The 20152-nt window shown below is 39.8% G+C and overlaps 1 protein-coding gene across 6 annotated transcripts in view; it reads right to left on the reverse strand.

Moving 5' to 3' along the window:
• The window catches only part of COL4A4 (collagen type IV alpha 4 chain), a 135501-nt gene that overhangs the window by 114627 nt on the left and 722 nt on the right, over positions 1-20152 (reverse strand). For all 6 annotated transcript variants that reach the window (XM_082464605.1, XM_082464606.1, XM_082464608.1 and 3 more), the window contains exon 2: positions 3371-3537. In XM_082464605.1, the coding sequence (XP_082320731.1) occupies positions 3371-3426 (56 nt within the window). In that variant the 5' untranslated portion in view covers positions 3427-3537. The remainder of the gene's footprint in view (positions 1-3370; positions 3538-20152) is intronic.

The raw sequence follows: 20152 nt of genomic DNA on the forward strand, positions 1-20152 counted from the left end.
GTACTCACACCCTTTGGTGTGGTCCTCATTGTTCTGGGTACGGTGCGGACACTTGGAAGGTGAGATCTGGATGGACGGATGAGTGGAGGGAGGCGACTCTCAGAATGAAAACTAGAGGAGAGCTGGAAGGAGGCAGCTTTGTCCAGGAACTGCTGCAAAGACTAGTGTATCCTGGGTGCTATTAAGTGGAACCAGCCGGAAGGAGGGAGGATGGAAGAAACCTAACTGGACTGGGGAGACGGTTTGGGAAACAATACGAACAAGTCAGGGGAGAGTTAGGTAGTTCAGGGTCTTATAAGTGAGGCAGAAATCCAACTGGGGTAACATCATTATTATAAATTTTAACAGGAAAGATGCAACCAAAAAAAGACTGAATGTGTGTGTCCTCCCCCAACTCATATGTTGAAACCCTAACCCCCATGTGATAGTGTTAGGAGGTGGGGCCTTCGGGAGTATTAGGTCATGAGGGTGGAGTCCTTGTGAATGGGATTATTCCCCTTCTAAAGAGGACCTGGAGAGCTCTCTCTCAGTCCTTGTACCATGTCAGGATACGATGAGAAGCCAGCAGTCTGCAACCCAGAAGAGCGTCCTCACAAAAACACGCCCATGCTGACGCCCGGGTCTCACACTGTCAGCCTCCAGAACCGTGAGAAATAAATTTGCATTGCTCATCAGCCACCCAGTCGATGGTATTTGTCACAGCAGCCTGCAGTGACTAGGACAACCACTCAAAACTGCGTATGTTTGCCTCGGGCTTATGATTGTCCAAGAGCTTCCACATCCATCATCACATTGAATCCTTAAAACAGAGCTTGGATGGGAGGAGAACTGGGGCCCAGACTCGGGCTGTGACTTCTCTGCCACCCTTGTCCCTCTTTTCGTGTAGAGCCTTCTCCTCTCTGAAACCTCCTGTCCAAAGGAGCCTTATTTCTCCATCCTCGGCCCCTTCTTCTTGCGTTGAGATGCTGATAAGCATTACAGAAATCTACAGAGCCGTGCCTCTGCGTGAGACCCAGGCTAGGAGATGGGAGACTGGGGGTGGGTCCGGCCCACACTCACTGGCCTCCACACTAAAGTCCCCCTTCTCCGCGACCCTTCTCATGGAATTCATGACAATTCCAGTAAAGGCCAGGGTGGCATTTCAGTGTAGTAATGGAGTAAATCAGAAAATAAAAAGGGGAAAGACGTGTTAAATAGAGGGAATAAACTGTTTTAAATCAAATTAAAGTATTTACAACAACTGTTGTTTAATCAGGTCATTATCACTTTGGACATTTGTAAATAAGGACAGGTTACATCTTATAGCAATTTTGGCCTCCATATATATAGTCTCATTAGAATTGTAGGCAGGGTAGGTTTTTCCACATTTTACACCAGAGCAAACTGACTCAGAAATGTTGGATAACATGCCCAAAAGGCTGTAGGCAGAGTGGCTCGGAGGTGGCACTTAGGACAGATTTGAATCCCTGTGACGGTCCCTTCTCCCCCCACCCCATCCCCCATTTGTTGCTCCTGCTGCTTAATATATTTAAAAATAAGGCAATTCCTTTTTTTTTTTTATACAGCAGGTTTTTAAAATAATAAGGCAATTCTTTTTTTATGTTTGTCTTTTTTTAAATTATAGTTGATTTACAATGTTGTGTTAGTTTTAAGTCTACAGAAAAGTGATTCAGATATATAGATACACACATTTTTTTCAGATTCTTTTCCATTATATATTACAAGCTACTGAATATAGTTCTCTGCGCTACACAGTAAGTCCTTGTTGATTGTCTATTTTATATATAGTAGTGTGTATCTGTTAATCCCAAAGTCCTAATTCATCCTTCCCCTCTCTTTCCTTTTTGGTAACCATAAGTTTGTTTTCTATGTCTGTGAGTTTTTCTGAGACTGTTCCTGTTTTGTAAATAAGTTCATTTGTATCATTTTTTTAGATTCCACATATAAGCGATATCACATGATATTTGTTTTTCTCTGTTTGACTTCACTTAGTATGATAATTTCTAGTTGCATCCATGTTGCTGCAAATGGCATTATTTTATTCTTTTTTATGGATGAGTAATATTCCATTGTATATATATACACCATATCTTCTTTATCTATTCATCTGTCGGCAGACACTTAGGTTGCTTCTATGTCTTGACTATTGTAAACAGTGCTGCTATGAACATACGGGTGCATGTTACCTTTTCGAATTAGAATTTTCATCTTTTCCAGATATACGCTTAGGAGTGCGGTTGCTTTCTTTTTTCTTTAAAGAACAATTCAAAATTAAGAGTACTTTGCAGTTTCCTTCACTATCGCTCCAAATAAATAAGACTTGGCTGCATTTCTGAAAGAATTGCGTTCTCCTTCCCATCACCCTCTCTCCCTTCACTGCCCATCAGTACATGTTCATCAGCTCCAAAACTTCTCATATTTTTCACTATTTAACATTTCCCTGTCTTAATTCCCAACATTTTTTTTAGTCACCTATAATAATCTCATATTAGTTTCCTACTGCTGCTGTAACACATGACCACAAACTCAGTGGCTGAAAACAACACAAATTTATTCTCTTATGGTTCTGGAGGTCAGAAGTCTGAAGTAGGTCTCACTGGCAAAAGATCAAGGTGCTGGCAGGGCTGTGTTCCTTCTGGAGGCTCCAAGGGAGACTCAGTTTCCTTGCTTTGTCCAGGTTCTAAAGGCTGCCTGCATTCCCTGGCACATGGTCCCTTCACCTTCAAAGCCAGCGGTGACCAGTTGAGTCTCTCCCTTGCTGCAACCCTCTGACCTCTGCTCTTTTCATCACATCTCCTTCTCGACTCCCACTCTTCTGCCTCCCTCTTTCGCTTCTAGGGACCCTTTTAATTATACTGGGCCCACCCACATAATCCAGGATAATTTCCCCATGGCAAGGTCAGCTGATTAGCAACCTTAATTTCATCTACAACCATAATTCCCCCTTGCTACATAGCAGAGCACATTCAGAGGCTCCGGGGATTAGGATGTGGACATCTCTGGGGGTCATTATTCTGCCTACCCCACTCATGAAGTGCATTGTCCTAACTCTCCTAGTCATAGGGACCCTGCTGCTCTGGACATATGAGAAGGTTTTTGCTATTCAAACCCAGTGAATAGGAGAGCAAGAATCTGTGGCCTTGTGCATCCTCCCATTGGGTGAACATGTGGGTGCAACTGGCGGAGAGGAGAGAGGACTGCTGTTTAATAATAAAAATGAATCACAGAATGGCAGCAGGCATAATCCATAGATTTCTGGAATAACTGGGCTTTTTCACATGTGAAGCATTCAGATAATTTACACCTGCAGAACCAACCTTTAGGGGAAATTATTAAATAAAAGCCAGTGATCGTACTTGAGGACACTCACCAGGAATCTGTGGCCAAGGGCTTGATCCACCTGAAAGAGCGCCTTACCAATGCCATGTGCACGAATTACTTCATAGTCAAATCTTGGTACTTAAAAAAAATTCTGCCACTCTTCTCTTCCAGAAGACTCTCATCTACAAGTGAGGTTCTATGTCCTGGGTTTAAAGTCTGTATATGTTAAATATAAATATATCTCTTAAAACAGAGTATGCATTATAATGTTGAAAATAATTACTTTCATCATTCAGAGTTAGTGATGGAAATATTTTCTAAAGGGGAACTTCAACAGTGTTTTGACATAACAATCTTTTCTTAGCAATGGTTAAACTGAATACTTAATTTTTAATTCTTAGAAGTAAAAATATTCTCAAATTCTTTACATCATAAATATATTTTTGAGAAATGAAAAGATATATGCATGTAATGCTTGTAAAAAAAATATTGCTTCATTTTGCTAAGGGGAATTTTCTTCTATTTAATCTTTTCTTTTAAAAAGCCAAGCTACAATTCTTTCAAGTGCTTTTTTTATTTTTTGAAACTAAAAAGGAATCCCCTAGCATAGAAATACACATTTTGCCTACATACAGCAAATACATATCAACATGTTTTTATGTAAAATGGTACAACATTTTGGCAGGTCGTCAAAAAGTTAAACATAGAGTTACCATATGACCCAGCAATTTCATTCCTAGGTATATACCCGAGAGAACAGACAACATATGTTCACACATAAACTTGTACATGAATATTTACAGCAGAATTATTTGTAATAGCCAAAAAATGGGAACGACTCACTTCAACTGATGAATAGATAAGCAACATGTGCTACATCCACACAATGGAATACTATTCGACCATAAAAAGGAATGAAGTACCAATCCGTGCTACAACATGGATGAACCTTGAAAACATTATCCCAAGTGAAAGAAATCACATACTGTATAATTCCATGTATATGGAATGTCCAGAATAGGCAACTCCATAGAGACAGAAAATAGATTAGTAATTATCAGGGGTTGGAGAAGGGGAGAGTTGGGGTGATGGAAATGTTCTGGAACTGGATAGTGGTGATGGTTGCACAACATTCTAAGAACACTAAAAACCACTGAATTATAAACTTTAAAAGAGTAAAAGTGGTGTGTTTTACTTTGTGAACTTTATCTCAATTTTAAAAAAGAAAAAATATTTTGACTCAAAGAACTGTATGCTTTGATAAAAGATCTCTTTGGCTGAACGAACTGAAATGTCTCATCTTTAAAACTTTGGCTTCTCTGAAGACCTGTATCTGTAAGAATTGGGTAGCGAGAAGGAAACTGGGAGTGTAGAATGTTACAAACTATTTTTAAACTTCTGGATAAAATCTGGATACACTAACTCAGTGTTGCATTTATGAGAGACTAGTTTTCCAAGTAAGTGGTGGAACAACATTCCATGATAGTTTCAAAACCAAGTAGAAACAGAATCACTTTGAGTACCTAGATCTTCTCCCATCCCTAAATCCATCACTTTAAATATTTTTTTACTTGCATTCCAGAAGCAAGTCTCAGTAAAACAAATTATTGTTTTATGAGGAAGACACAAATTGGTTTGAATCATTCAAAATGTATTTGATATTTTAAACAAATAGGAAACACAGTCAAAAATTAAAGAAAACCAGAGGTATTTGCATTTTAACCAAAAAATAGATACATCATGCAATTAGTCTCCAGACGTATTGTGATAAAGCGTGCATCAGGGGATTTTGTTAAAATAGTGTGTTGCTGTGGTCACCTTTCAGAGTAAGAATGTCTGATGGTGGCCCTAACACCTAGGAGTGTCTCAGTACACTTTAATTGAAAAGATGGCTGGGTGGACAGATGGATGAATGGATGAATGGACAGCTGAACCAACCTACAGGAACCTAACTGGTCTCCCATTAGTCAGTGGGACTGTCCAATGTGAAAGGACATTAACTAACAGTGAGAGGACACTGCTATGCTGGGAGTAGCCAATGCATTCCCATCACCACACACTTAGTTACTATATAAGCTCTATGACAATAGGGATTTCATCTTTTTTTTATTCACAGGTTTATCCCCAGTGCCATAATAGTCTCTGAAATATAATAAGTACCCAATGGATATCTATTGGATGAATGGACTTATAGAAGACACTCTGGGACCTTTCAAATGTGAATCAAATATATTTAATAGGGGATGTAAGATGAGGCTAATTTTGAATATACAAGAGGGTAGAAGAAGGGAGAATGAAGGAGATGGAGAGAAAAATCATAATGGCATTGGAAGAAGTGATGAGAAACCAACACTTACTGATTATACGTAGGACCCTCTGCCTAGAGTGTTGCCCACAATCAAGTCACCTCTTTTCACCACAGTTTAGTTAAGAAAAGTATTATTTTCATTGCGTAAGAAAAGCAAACTGGGGAATTCCCTGGCAGCTGTCCAGTGGTTAAGAATGCCATGGGCCAGGGTTCAATCCCTGGTCAGGGAACTAAAATCCTACAAGCCCCGCAGCACAACCAAAAAAAAAAAAAAAAAAAGAACACTGGATCAGTTTAATTAGTTGTACAAAGTTGTGGAGCTAATAAATGGCAGAATCTGGATTTCTGGACTCCAACATATGTCCCTTCTCTCAACTGACACCCCAGCCTTCAGACTTTTCTGCTCTCAAACTTCCATTAGAATTTTGAAAAACCTATTTGAACCCTCTATTCCTTTTTTAAAGTTAACATATAAAATCTTTGTTCTTTTTATTGCAAGGAGTATAATTTGGAACATTGTAAATGGTTAGCTATAAAATAAAACTGTTGCAGCACTATGTTAGCTGTAGCCAATACATCACAATGCCAGGCAACCTGATTTTCACCATCATCAGTATAAAATACATGCACACGGTTTTTAACATTATTTTTCTTCATGATTTTGTATTGACATTCCACTCCCCCACATATATCCTTATGCAATATAATTTTATACTTGAAAATCATATTGATCACCCCACACTTCTCTGCAACAAAAATATATATAAATTCAATATTTTTTAAATTTCTTATGATCACAAATCTCTGAATCTTAAAAAAGATTTTTCTCCTGGATTGACTTACTGTTATGATTATTAGTAGTATACGATTCATCAAAAACATAAATAAATTTAAATCTTTATAAACAATTACTAAACATTAAAAGTGAAATTATATTGGAAATGTCACTGGCAATGAATGAAGTGGGCTTTTTTGTTTCTCAATTAGTTTATTTAGCCCTAGAGTAATAATACTTCTTACTGGAATGAGACAGGTTCAGCAACAATGTTACTTCCATTTTAATTTTTAAAGCTGTAAAGCCTAATAAAACTTATTCACAAAGTTCAGAAGTTGTGAATGGAAGGAATTTGTAACACAAATGTCACTCAATTCTGAGAACTTCTCTTGAGTTGTATATGAAAAGCAATATAGAATTTATCATCAAGAATCATTTTGAAAGATCTACCAGTTGATAGAGTCTTCCTTCAATCGTGATGAAAACAGAAAGTGGGAAACCAGCTGGCCCACGGGATGTGCAGCCCAGAAGGTAGATGCCTTCTGTTCTCAAAACCCTTCATCCGGCCCCACAAACAGTCTGGACAAAGCAGGCTGGTAACATTTGGGATGGATGGGGCAGAGGAATGGGGTGGAGGTATGCCTTTCTTTTGAAAAGTAGAAGGACAGTTGTGAAAGGGGTGGTGAGAACCTAGCCCAAAGGCCCATTTTCAGATAGAACTATCCTAAGAAAGAATATCTGTTAACAGTTGAGAAATTAATTCCTTTAATTACTTGTCCAAGCTGCTTGCATAACTTTTAAGAATCTTTTGGTCTCCCAAGGGTACACATACCTCAGTTTGGGGCTCTCTGCATTAGACGAGCTGCAAAAAGGAAAACCACTGCCTTGTTCACCCGTTTTACCTAGAGCAAGCCTAACATGACTACTTGCTCACCCCACGCATCTGTCTAGCCTGAAAACAAAGCTACAGAGGAGTCGCAGAGACTTTAGGACTGTTCTCCAGCCTAGGGTGCAGCTCCTAGGTCACAGCTAAGTAAAGGTCCATCTGGCTGTCATCTGGACACCGTGAACAGCGGTGTGTACAGCACCCTACAGTTCCCAAAAGGCTGTCACACATGGTACCCACAACAGTCTACGAGGATTTCCTTTGTTGCAACTGCCTGTGTTAAAGGCAAAAAACCTTTGGTCTCAACCGTGCTTTTGATGACACCAAATAAAAACACCCCATCACTCAGAACAGCAACCCTCTAACCTATCTTCTCATAAATAAAAGGCTGTCATCACATAGGAGTGGCCAAGACCGTATGTTTCTAATTGGAGTCTATCAAAAAAAAAAAAAAAAAAAGCCTAAACAACCCAAATGCAATGCCACTAAAACATATGCAAACAACAGCTTTGGGAGAATGTCTACCTTGGAAACTTTTTCGAAACTTCTGTACCTTTCAAAGGGTATGCTTTATTCTGCCAACTGTTATTCTCAAGAAGGGAGTGTTGAGTGCTATGGAGTGCTGTATCAGAGCCCCCTAAGTCCCCACCTTTGGCTCCTAACTGGGGGGATGACCAGGTTTTCATCACCTGATTCCATCTCCCCAGGCACATGGAAAGTTGGGGAATAATCAAAGCTTGACCCAACCCAGAGCTTGGCTTGGTAACACAGAACTCTGGGCCAGAGGATGGTACAAAAACATCTGAACCAGTCCTCTGAAATTAGGACACTGAGAGAAGAAAGGGAGATGAGGGAGGAAGGATGCACCCAGTACATCCTGAAGTACAGCCAGGCGTTAGAAAACTGGGACAAGTCAAGGCCAAGTGCAAGCCTGAGTTTAGAGGAAACAGATAAGCTAAGTAATCAGAAAAAGCTGTTTCCAAGAGAGGAAAACGCAAAAAGAGGAAGACAGATGGTCTCATGAGAGGATGAAAAAACCAGCTCCTTCCCGAGAGCCCCCCCAGTTCCTGACGCAGTCTTGCAGTCAATTCCCTTTTCTTGAGCGAATTGACCTGAGCAGCTGAGTCCGATAAAAACCACTGTCCTCATCACAGCCGCTCCCAAGGCTGCGACATACCTCAGGGAGCTCATTTGAAGCCACCCACCCCCAACAGGGAAGCTGAACGCCCATGCCCTGGGCCTTTGACCTCCGTCTCCCTCACTGACCACGTCCATAGGCTCTTGCCCAGCAGTGTATTTATATCAGTAATTTCTAGCATGCATATCCAGCAGATATCATTGTGTTCTCTTCCTCCAACTCCCTGGGATTATTTTTTTTTCTTCACTCCTTTATGAAAATTCCTGGACTCCAATCCCCCTGGGACTCCTTAGGAGTCTGTGCCCAAAGTTTTCCAAAGGCTAGGTCTGGGAACAGGATCTAAGATCTCCCAAATCATTCTCTTACCATGGGGAATTTGTTTTCTCTGCAACCCAATCTTGAGTAGAAATATACCGTGCTTGGGCTTCCCTGGTGGCGCAGTGGTTGAGAATCTGCCTGCCAATGCAGGGGACACGGGTTCGAGCCCTCGTCTGGGAAGATCCCACATGCCGCGGAGCAACTAAGCCCGTGAGCCACAACTACTGAGCCTGAGCGTCTGGCGCTTGTGCTCCTCAACAAGAGAGGCCGCGACAGTGAGAGGCCTGCGCACTACGATGAAGAGTGGTCCCCACTTGCCGCAACTAGAGAAAGCCCTCACACAGAAACGAAGACCCAACACAGCCAAAAATAAATAAATAAATAAATAAAAATTAAAAAAAAAAAGAAAAAAGAAATACACCGTGCTGGAGTTCTCATCAATTGGGGGATGGGCGGGGGGCAATGGCCAAGATTGGAGGACCAGATAAACAGGAGACTGAGGAGTGGAATCTTCCAGTCACAAAAGGTAGCAGAAATATAATGTCTTTTCTTTTCCCAAGTAACATTAAGTCTCTGAGCTCTTTTTAACAATATCTGTTCTTTCAGGGAAATCATTTCTTATTAACTCAATGACTACACGGTCTTTCCTTTGACTTTCTGACACTGAGCTATCTGAAGACTCTCTTTCCAAGGCTAAATTTTTTGGATGGTCTGAACACCTATTTTTATATACCTTTATCTTTCCAAAATAGAATTCTTAAAGGCTCAGCTTTTGTAAAGATATAAGCAAGGGGCCTCAGGGGTTAGAAAAACGCTCCCAGAAAAAGAATGGCATGCCTGGTGGCTGGATATCTACTTTGAGGCTTACGCTTTCCCTGTTAAGAGATCACCTGACCTTTTCCCAACATCCAAGTTGGTTACTTTCTAAAACCCCGTATCTTTGGGTTGACTCGACCTGCAGACTTTCAAAGCCTTCAAGTTGATTTCAGCTTTTTAGCGAAAACAGTCAATCCCGTCAAACATCACAAGGTTTTTAAAGCAAGTCACGAATCTGTGTGGTCCATGGACTACTGGAATGTGGCTGGAGCATCATGTTCCCTGAGGAGGAACCGGGAAAAACTTGAGAACTACTCAAGGAAATTCTTGAGAATATCTCTAAGTTCCAACGTGAGTTCCAATCCAGAATGCTGCTGGATTCCGGCCAAGCTTGCCCCCGCCTTGCCTTCCCTCTAGGTTCAGCTGAATTGTTTTGAGAGCGCTGCACAGTCCTCAGTTGACCTTGGAGTTGACTTTGCTAGTCCAGGGCCAAATGGACCATGTCTCAGCTAATCTACCATTCTGCCAATATAGGCTTTTATTATCATTTTTCTCCATGAGGTCTCCTCCCAAAACCAACAGAACATTTGACAACCATCTTCATAAAGTCACCACGTGGGAAACACGTGGAGGTGATATAGGTTCCACAAATACACAACTGATTTTCAAAACCAGATGTTCCCTTTACCTCCAAGTTAAGAATGACATTCTTAACTCAGAATGCTAGATGTCTCTTGTCAAAAGCACTACTCCCCCAGGTTATTCTTGGTCTGTGATTTTACCTGCAGGGCAGGAGTGGAGCGACTCTGGATTCCCTAGACCTTTCAGACCTCTGAGAGCTGCCTCTGGGTAAGCTCTGGCAGTAACAGCCCTTGATTCCACTGGGAAGTGCCCACCCCCAACCAACGTACTGAAAGGCTGGCATTTGCTTTTGATGACTTCTTCCCTCCTCCCTAGAGACCCACTGCCTTCTTCTCCTGGTACCTTGTGGTCTCGTGGTGAGGGATTGAAAGCAGGACTGCAGAGTTACAAAGACTTGTGTTCAGATCTTGATCACTTACCAGTATAACCCTGAGCAAGTCTGTACCCACCCTCAGCTCTTGGTTTCTCAGTATGTAAAATTAATGCTTGAGAGAATTACAAGAGTCACCATCCGTGCCTAGCACAGTCTCTGGCATGTGGTAGCAGCTCGATAAATGTTTATTTCCTCCCTTCCTAATTTGCCACGCAGGCAAAACAAGCTCCCAATAAATTAGAGAAGGGTTAGAAAACTGGGAACTGGGGCAAGCCTGGAAGACCTCAGGAGGGGGGCAACACTTGGTCTGGGAAGGAAGGAAGATCTGGGCAAATGAGAAGAAGAAACAAGCTGTGACAGTCTCTCCTAAAGTACCTTTTATAACGTCAGGAGAAGTTATCGAGAGGGAAGACTCTTCAGTTAGTGTAGAAGAAGGTATACAGGAGGACAAGTCCAGTCAGAATCAGAGTTAACTGGACTCTGAGAGGACACTTAGGAAAAGGTCAGGATCCGGTTTAATCAACCAGAGAGCTAGCTCCTTCTGCCGTGCCCAGCACTGCTGCTGGGCTCCCTTCCCTCCCCGCCCTTCCCCTCCTCCTCCTCTTCCTCCTCCTCCTCTTCTCCATCACCATCATCATCTTCCTCGCCAGAAGAAATTATAATAAGCGGCATTTTCAGCAGGCAACTTACATGCTAAGCCCTGTGCTAAAGGTTTAACACAGGTCTTCAATCCTCACAATAACCCCATAAGGTAAGTAATATGACTAGGTCCTTTTACAAATAATGACAGTTAGTATGAGACATTTCTAAAGCTTCCCTTATTAACCACTACACTGCACAGCTTCAAAATTCATGAAAATTCATGGGTAAGTTTCGGGGGAATTCATCTCCGGAAAGAACAACTTTAGCCTTCAATATAGTAGTAGCAGGGAAAGACATTTATAAATGCAACAGTGCAATATGATACGTAGACATTCAGTTTCCAGTGAATCCCAGAAAACTAGAGTTCTCCTGTGAAGGTCTTTATGTTTGGAATTTCAACTCTAGAAACTCCTATAGGACAGCTGGAGATCTTAAAGGCACCATTTCTAACTAGATTATAGGAAAGTTAAAGCATTTCAGGCAGCTATGTAAGCCAAAAAAAAAAAGAGAGAGAGAGAGAGAGAGATTTCACAAAAGTGTTCAAATGAACTTTTAAGGTTAAACAGAAATACTGGGGCAGGTGTGCAATTGGTTCCAAGAGAGGAGAAAAGCTTTGTCTTGGTGGGGAAGGAGCACTGCATTCGTGTGAATCTTGGGCCCTTTCTAAGGAGAGCTTAACCACCTGCTTTTCCTCGTGGCTGCATCCTGTCTTGTGCCCACCCCTGTTTGCCTTGTTTCCAGCAGGAGTTGGTTCTAGAGACTGAGTCTCCTCAGGGCTTCTTCCCTATAGGACAACCTGGAGCTAGACTCCTCTAGGAATGCTTCTGCCACTCTGGAACCTAATGAAAGATTCAAGGGCATCCCTCAAACCTGGGCTTCAGAACTATGCCATCCCATAGTCTGCTACAGACCATAAAACACAGTCAGTGTTTCAGTGTCAAATTTACACATCGGAAAATAACTGAGCAAAGCCGAGAGAATGTGCTGTGTACTGGATATGGATGTCATGTGGGCAGAATGGCCAAGACAATCAGTGGTTGGAAGTTTCACAGAACCATAAAGAATTCCATTATTAAAGTAAGATTACTTCCCCACTAAAATTTGAATATGAGAATTTTTTGAAACTTCAGAAATTAGGATAAGAAGAGGTCTATGTTAAATTTTTACAACTACAACTTTACACATATGGGAATGAAACAAAATAATACACAGAATCTTAAATACATAAGAAAATTACAGGATTTGTAAATTCAAATCCACTAAATATGTAGTAACAGTTAAAATTTAAAGTGATTTTCTATTAACTAGCCTGGCATTAACCAAACAAAAATTTTTTGGAATCATCTCCATATACCTTTGATACAACATAAAAAACACCTATGATTATTATTCATTCAAGAAATATCTGTCAATATATGTCAGTCTCCCATTTTGTATCAAATGCCATGCTAGGCACTAGGCACTATGGATACAAAAGTGAATTTGATTTACCTGAACTCAATATTCAATAAATCAAATTTTCAACTTACTGAATATTGAATTCAATTTGAATTCAACTGAATTCAAAAATTCAATATTACTTTTAAGAAGACTGGGTAAAGTTAAAGATGCATATTATAATCACTAAAGTAACCACTAACAATAATGCAGAGAGATATAACTAGAAGTCAAAAAAAATTTAAATGGAACACTAAAAAATATTTGATTAACACAAAACAATGCTAGGAAGCAGAAAAGGAACAAAAAACAGATGAGATAGATAAAAAGTAAATGGAGAGATGGCAGACCTAAAAACAGCTATAGCAACTACATGAAAATGCACTAAAAACTCCTATTTAAAGGCAAGGCATTGGATTTAAAATAGAAGAAAGAAAAATCCAAGTATATGCTGCCTACAAGATACACAATTTAAATTAAAAGACACAAATAGATTGAAAACAAAAGGCTGAAAAAAGATACACCACACAAACCGTAAGCATAAGGAAAGCAGATGAGCTATATATATATTTTTAAGGTAACAAGTGGATTTATTTACAGAGAAACACATTCCACAGACAGAGTGAGGGCCATCTCAGAAGGTGGACGAGCTATATTAATAGCACATAACATAGACCTCAAGATGGAAAGTGACACTTAATAATGATCATAAAATTAATATATCAGAAATCTATAAATATTACAAACATATGAGCTTAAGAGCAGAATTTCAAAATACCTGAAGCAAAAACTAAAAAACTAAAGGGAGAAATAAATAAATTCTCAAACATAGTTGGAGACTAACTCTTCTCTTGGTAATTGATAGAACAAGGTAGAAAATATGAGTCAAGACACAGAAGGTCTGAACTATCAACTACCTTGCCCTAATTTATTTATATATAACACTACACCCAACAACCGCAGAGTACATATCCTTTTCAAGTAGATATGATATGTTCACCAAGATAAACTAATTATATAATAGAACATAAAACAAGTCTCAGTAGATTTCAAAAGACTAAAATCTTGCAGAGAATTAAATTAGAACTCAACAATAAAACATATAGGAAAGTTCAAAATATTTAGAAATTAATCCACCCCAAGTAACCCCAAGTATTTTGAACTAAATGATAATGAAAACAACATATCAAAACTTATGAGATACAACCTACCCAGAGCAGAGAAAGAAACTAGATCTATAAATGTGTACATTAGGAAAAGAGAAAAGTCTAAAATCAATTATAAGTTCCAATCTTAGGAAACTAAGAGAAGAAGAGCAAATTAAACCTAAAGTAAAAGGTAGGAAATAATAAAGATAGAAGAGGAAATCAATAAAGGAGAAAATACTCAAGCAATAGAGAGAAATCAATAAAACCCAAAGTGGTTCTATGTTTTTTTTGAAAAGGTAAATAAAATAGATTAACTTGACAAATTACCAATGTCATAAATGACAAAGAGGAAACCATTACAGATATATAGACAAATAAATTTGGCAATGTATAAGAAATGAACACATTTCATGAAAGATGCTAATTATCAAAACTGGCACAAGAAGAAATAGAAAATCTGAATAACCCTATAACAGTTAAATTCATAATTAATTAAATTTGTAGTTAAAAACCTTCCCCAAGGAAAACTGGGACCAGTTGGCTTCACTGGTGAATTCTATCAAGTATTTAAGATGGAAATAATACCAATTCGTCACACACTCTTTCAGAAAATAGAAGAGAGAATGTTGGTCAACTCATTTTATGAGCTTAGTATTACTCAGGTACCAAACAAAGATATTACAAGAAAACTACAGACCAATATCTTTAATGAACATAAATACAACACTCCTTAACACAATATTAGCAAAGCAAATTACATATTTATGTAAATACAAATGAACTAGGCTAGCATTAGCTATTTTTAAAAAGAGCAATAAAGTTGGAGGACTTATATCACCTGAGTCCAAGGTCTGCTATAAAGCTATAGTAATAAGAACAATATGGTATTGGTAAAAAAAAAAAAAAGAGAGATGTGTAAATCAATAGAACAAAAAGGCCCAAACAGAGATGATCAAATGATTTTCCATGAAGGTGCCAAGGCAATTTAATAGAAAAAGTCAACAAATAGTGTTGGAACAACCCGATATCCATACAGAAAAAAATGTTAGAAAATAGATCCTTACCTAACGCCATACTCCCAAATTAACTCAAAATGGATCATGGATCTAAATGTAAAAATACTATAAAAGAAGAAAACATAGAAGAAATCTTTGCAACATTAGCATAGGTGAAGATTTCTCAGATAACAGGAAAAGCACAAACCAAAAGGAAAAGGTTGACAAATCGAGCTTCATCAAAATAAAAACATTTGCTCTTCAAAAGACACCAATAAGGAAATGAAAAGCCACAGAATGGGAGAGATATTCAAAATATATACATCTGGCAAAGATCTTGTATCCAGAATATATAAGTAGCTATTATGACTCAACAGTAAGAACAACCACCAATTTTTTAAATGGGGAACAGAGCTGAGCAGACACTTCACGAAAGTTCTCTGAATGGTTAATAAGTACATGAAAAGATGTTCAACATCTTTAGTTATTAGAGAAATCAAAAGCACATTAACTGCCACTGTGTAACCATTTGAATAGCTAAAATTTAAAAAGCTGGCAATACCAAAAGAAGGCACAAAAAATACATGGAGGAACTGGAACTCTCATACATTGCTGATGAGAATGAAGATACAGCTACTTTGGAAAACTCTTTCTTTTATGATTAAATATACACCTACCCTATGGTCCAGCCGTTTCGCTCCTAGGTATTTATTCAAGAGAAGTGGAAACACATGTCCACACAAAGCCTTGTACAAAAATAGTCATAGTAGCTGTATTCTAGTAGCCCCAAACTGGAAACAATTCAAATGTCCAAGAGGTAAATGGATCTTTAAAAAAGCGATGTCCATACAATGGAATTTTACTCAGCTATAGAACAGAACAAACTGCTGATACACATGACGTGGATCAATCTCAGTATTGTTCTGTTGAGCCAAAGAACCCAGACACCAAAGGGTACACACTGTATGACTCCCTTTACATGAAATTCTAGAAAATGCCAACCAACCTACAGTGTGACAGGAAGCAGATCAGTGGTTGCCTGGGAATAGACAGGGAGCGAGAGATGGACTGAAACGGGACAGGAGGAAATTTCAAAGAGTGATCGAAAAGCTCTGTATCAGGATCATGCTATTGATTTCACAGGGTGTATGCATCTGTGAAACTCCATGAATTGTGTACTTTAACTAGGTACAGATTTTGGTACATAAATTAAACCTCAATGAATTTATTTTTAAGTGCCGCAGTTACTATATTAAAAAAAATTAATCTCTGTACCTGCCCTCAAAGGCCTTGTAGTGCGGAAAAGTAAAATACATGACACTGTTTCTGTGATATATAATAAAGGTCTGGACAAAGGTCTTCACAGAGACCATGATCTTTGACCTTTGATCTAGGTCTCAAAATGCGAGGGTTGCACCAGACAGACCAAAAGGGAGGTCCCTCAAGGTGGAGGGAATGGCAAGTACAAAGGCGTGAGGCAAAGAAGGCTGTAGAGTGAACTTGAGAAGTATGGGGTGACACAGGAGATTTTTCAAAAGTTGACTTTGGACCACTCTATTCTATCCTAAGAAGTGCGAAATAAGCTGTAAAGAAAAAGAGGAGCTTCTGGAAGTTTTAAAATAAGCGAGTTACACGATGTATGTGATGAGCGTTACTAACATTCATCAAATATTTCCAGCGCTCTTTCAGGCATGTGGTAGATTATTTCCCCATCACTTTCAAAATGAAGTGACCACTTTGGTCAATGAGATGTGAAGTAGATGCATCGAGTGTCACACCCAGGTGGCAGCTGTTAGAGCAGTTTTTGATTTGCCGCATTCTCTTCCCCTTTGGAGGAGATCAGAGAAAACTACCTTGAGTGGGAATTTCCAGGAGGTTCCTGAGTAGTTATGATAAGTAGAGTCCCCTCCCCCTTTCTCACCTCCCCACACCCTGTGATGAATACCTAGTGTAAATGGAGAAGGAAAATCTTGTTATGTTAAGCCTCTGAAATATGGGGGTTGTTTGTAACTGCCCCCAAAGTAACCTTTTCTTTCTGATACAATGTGAACTTTTATTCTAACAATAACATAGAAGGTGAATTTCAAAGGAAAGAATCTGCAGGGGACTAGCTAGAAGGCTGCCCTAATCCACAGATGGTAAGTGCAGGCGCTGGGACAGGGGCCATGATCTTAGAAAAGCGGAGAAAGAATCTGGAGATGTAATGGCGAGAGTTGAAAATGACTCCGAGATTGTAAAAGAACCCGAGTCTAATTGTTTTAGAGGTGTTGAAAAAGAGAAGGTTCTTGAAAGAAGAGAGATGACTAAGTGGGGAGATGAAGTTTAAAAAAAAAATTAATTTAAAATTTAATTAAGATTAAATTTAACCTTTTAAAAAGATTAAAGGAGGAGCTACAGGCAGCCTGGCAAAGTACATCACAGCAAAAGCCGAGGCATATCCCTACACAGGGGAGGCTATAGAAAGATCATAAACTTTGGAAGAAATCAGACCTGGGTATGAATCCTGAGTGAATGTGTCAAGTCATCCAGCTTCATTCATTCAGCGAATAGTAAACAACTTCATTCATTCATTCATTCAATAACATTAAAGAACACCAAAAAGTCCACTGTCCTACTGGAGTTAGCCTTCAAAAGTAGGGAAGCAAACACTACACATTTAAGCACTGTGCAGAAAACAGACATGATATTGTGATTATGAAAAGGGGGCAAAAACAATAAGACAGGGCTTGTCAAAGGCCATTACCATTTCACTTTGTTCAAAACCCTTAACTGGCACCAAATCAAAAGCAGAGATTTGTGTGTCCTTTGTACTTACAAAAAGAGAACCATCCTCACTTTCCTTTAGTTTTATCACATTTCAAGAACAAACTGGGAAACTCTCTTGACTCTAAGACTGTTTTTTAAAAATGAAAAATTCTGGTTAATTAACACCTAGTGAGCATACCAACATTGTACTAAAGCAGAGTGTATATATGTGGGGAGGTGAGGAATGGGTTTGGTTAAATCTGGCTCATAGGCAAGCCACTTCTCAAAGTTTAACATGCGTTTGAATCACCTGGAGACCTTGGTGAATGCAGGCTCTAATTCAGTGGGTCTGGGGTGGTGCCTGAGATTCCTTCTGCATTTCTAACCAGCTCTCCAGGATGCCAAACCTGCTGCTCCCAGGGATGCCAAGCAGCAAGGTTCTAGATGCCTTGGGAGTCTGTTGACCTCAAGGGAGCTGGTGGAGTATGCTTGACTCTTGCCACTTTACTGCTGAGCTGAGAAAAGCATCTCTACCCTGTGCCACTATTTCTCATCAGCTTCCTTTACAAAACTGGAGAAACAGATTCCAGTATGTGATTGTTTTATGAAGACCCTGGACAAAGGACTTCTAATGGATTACTGAATTAGATTCCTACAGTTCTTTGAGGTAGGTACCCTGATTATGCCCGCTTTATAGAAGAGAAGACCCCAAGCCACATTAGTAAGTGTGGAAAAGATTCAAAATCTAGAGTCTACTCCAGAGACCATACTCTTAACCACTGCTTCCTCCTTGCTGTGGTTACATCACAAGTTTCTCTCCTGCTCTTCTGCAGTGTCAGAAGTGACTTGCAGTTGACTGCTGTCCCCCCTTTCTAAAATCAATAAAGCCAAGTCTGAACTTCTGTCAAAATGACTTGGTTTCAGGAAAAAGCAGATTTAGGGTCATGCAAGATTGTCATATGCCTCAGAATTCTTGGACACTGTTATTTTATCAACAGAGCACCTGATGTCCTATCTAACAAGGATGGCAAGAGAAGGTTCCATAAGAACCCTCCCTATCAATGGCGAGAAGCTACTATATACCACACAGCAACATCTGTGGTCTGGGCACTCATACGTCTTAATAAAGAGTTTAATACATGTCCTTTTTATTATTCTACTAAGAAGGTCCCTGATTCAATGCAACTAACTGAACTATGTATGTAAAACAGTGGCTCTCAAATTTGGTTGCATATGGGAATCTCCAGAGAGCTTTAAATACAGATACCTGAGTCCTACTGCTGGGGAGTCCAGCGTAACTGGCTTGGGATGTTTCAGGATTTTTAGAGGCTCCTTAGGAGATTCTAATACACAGCCAGAGTTGACAATCACTGGCATAAAAAACAGAGGGAAGGGGCTTCCCTGGTGGTGCAGTGGTTAAGAATCCGCCTGCCAATGCAGGGGGACACAGGTTTGAGCCCTGGTCCTGGAAGATCCCACATGCCGCGGAGCAACTAAGCCCGTGAGCCACAACTACTGAGCCCGCGCTCTAGAGCCCACGCTCTGCAACAAGAGAAGCCACCACAATGAGAAGCCCGCGCACTGGAATGAAGAGCAGCCCCCGCTTGCTGCAACTACAGAAAGCCCGTGCACAGCAACGAAAACCCGACGCAGCCAAAAATAAATAAATAAATTTATATATTAAAAAAAAAAAACCAGAGGGAAGTTTATAATATTCACTCTACAACCAAAAAGGGGGGTGTGCGTTTCCATTCACTCGCTGTCAGGGCTTCGCCTACCTACATAGCTACATAGGTCTAATACACATTCTAATTGCAAGCAAATGTTTCTCCACAATCAGTGACCAAACCACATATTTCACACTGGGTGTGTGATGACTGACTACATCAGCACCGCTGATCCAAAGCAGGGGTTCTTAACCTGGAGATGGAATTCAGGTGGTCTGTGAACTTAGATGGGAACAAATATTACATCTCTATTTTCACTAAACTTTCCTGGAAATTCAGCATTTCCTTCAGTTATGAAAATAGCTAACAAACCACAATAGCATTAGCAGTTCTTGAGAGTTTGCACCCACTGGTATTTTCACATCACATTTCAGTTTTGCAGTCATCAGTACTTTGAGATTACAGTTGTTTAATAGATCTGCTGTTAGATCTAGGTATTTAATGCAGTAATAATGATGCACCTATGTTACTATATCATGACTTTAATACTTTGATAATTTATTCGAAGTTAAACTGATTCTGATAACTGAATTATTCTAAGAAGGATCTAAATGCTTCATCAGATCCAATGTGGTCAGTGGCACAAGAAAAGGGCACGAGCCCTGCTCTGAGGACGGTGCCCTAACAAGCCAGGTATTGCACGTTTGCGTCCAAGGCCACCTCCGAGAAGGGCCCTCTCAGGAGGGAGACACCCCGACAAAGTTGGCTCTTGGCTTTCCCTGCATTTCCGCAGATAAGATTTAACGTGAAAAAGCCAGTTCAACGCGACAGAAAATAGAATGGACGGGCTTTCTCTTTACCCTCAGCTGCCTCTTGTTCTTGGCATTTCGGAGTGCCCAGACTGCCAGGCTGGTAACTCGAGCCTCCAAATTAATCAAAAC

This window comes from Balaenoptera physalus (genome assembly GCF_965194825.1).
Source record: "Balaenoptera physalus genome assembly, chromosome: 6".
Taxonomy (NCBI): domain Eukaryota; kingdom Metazoa; phylum Chordata; class Mammalia; order Artiodactyla; family Balaenopteridae; genus Balaenoptera; species Balaenoptera physalus.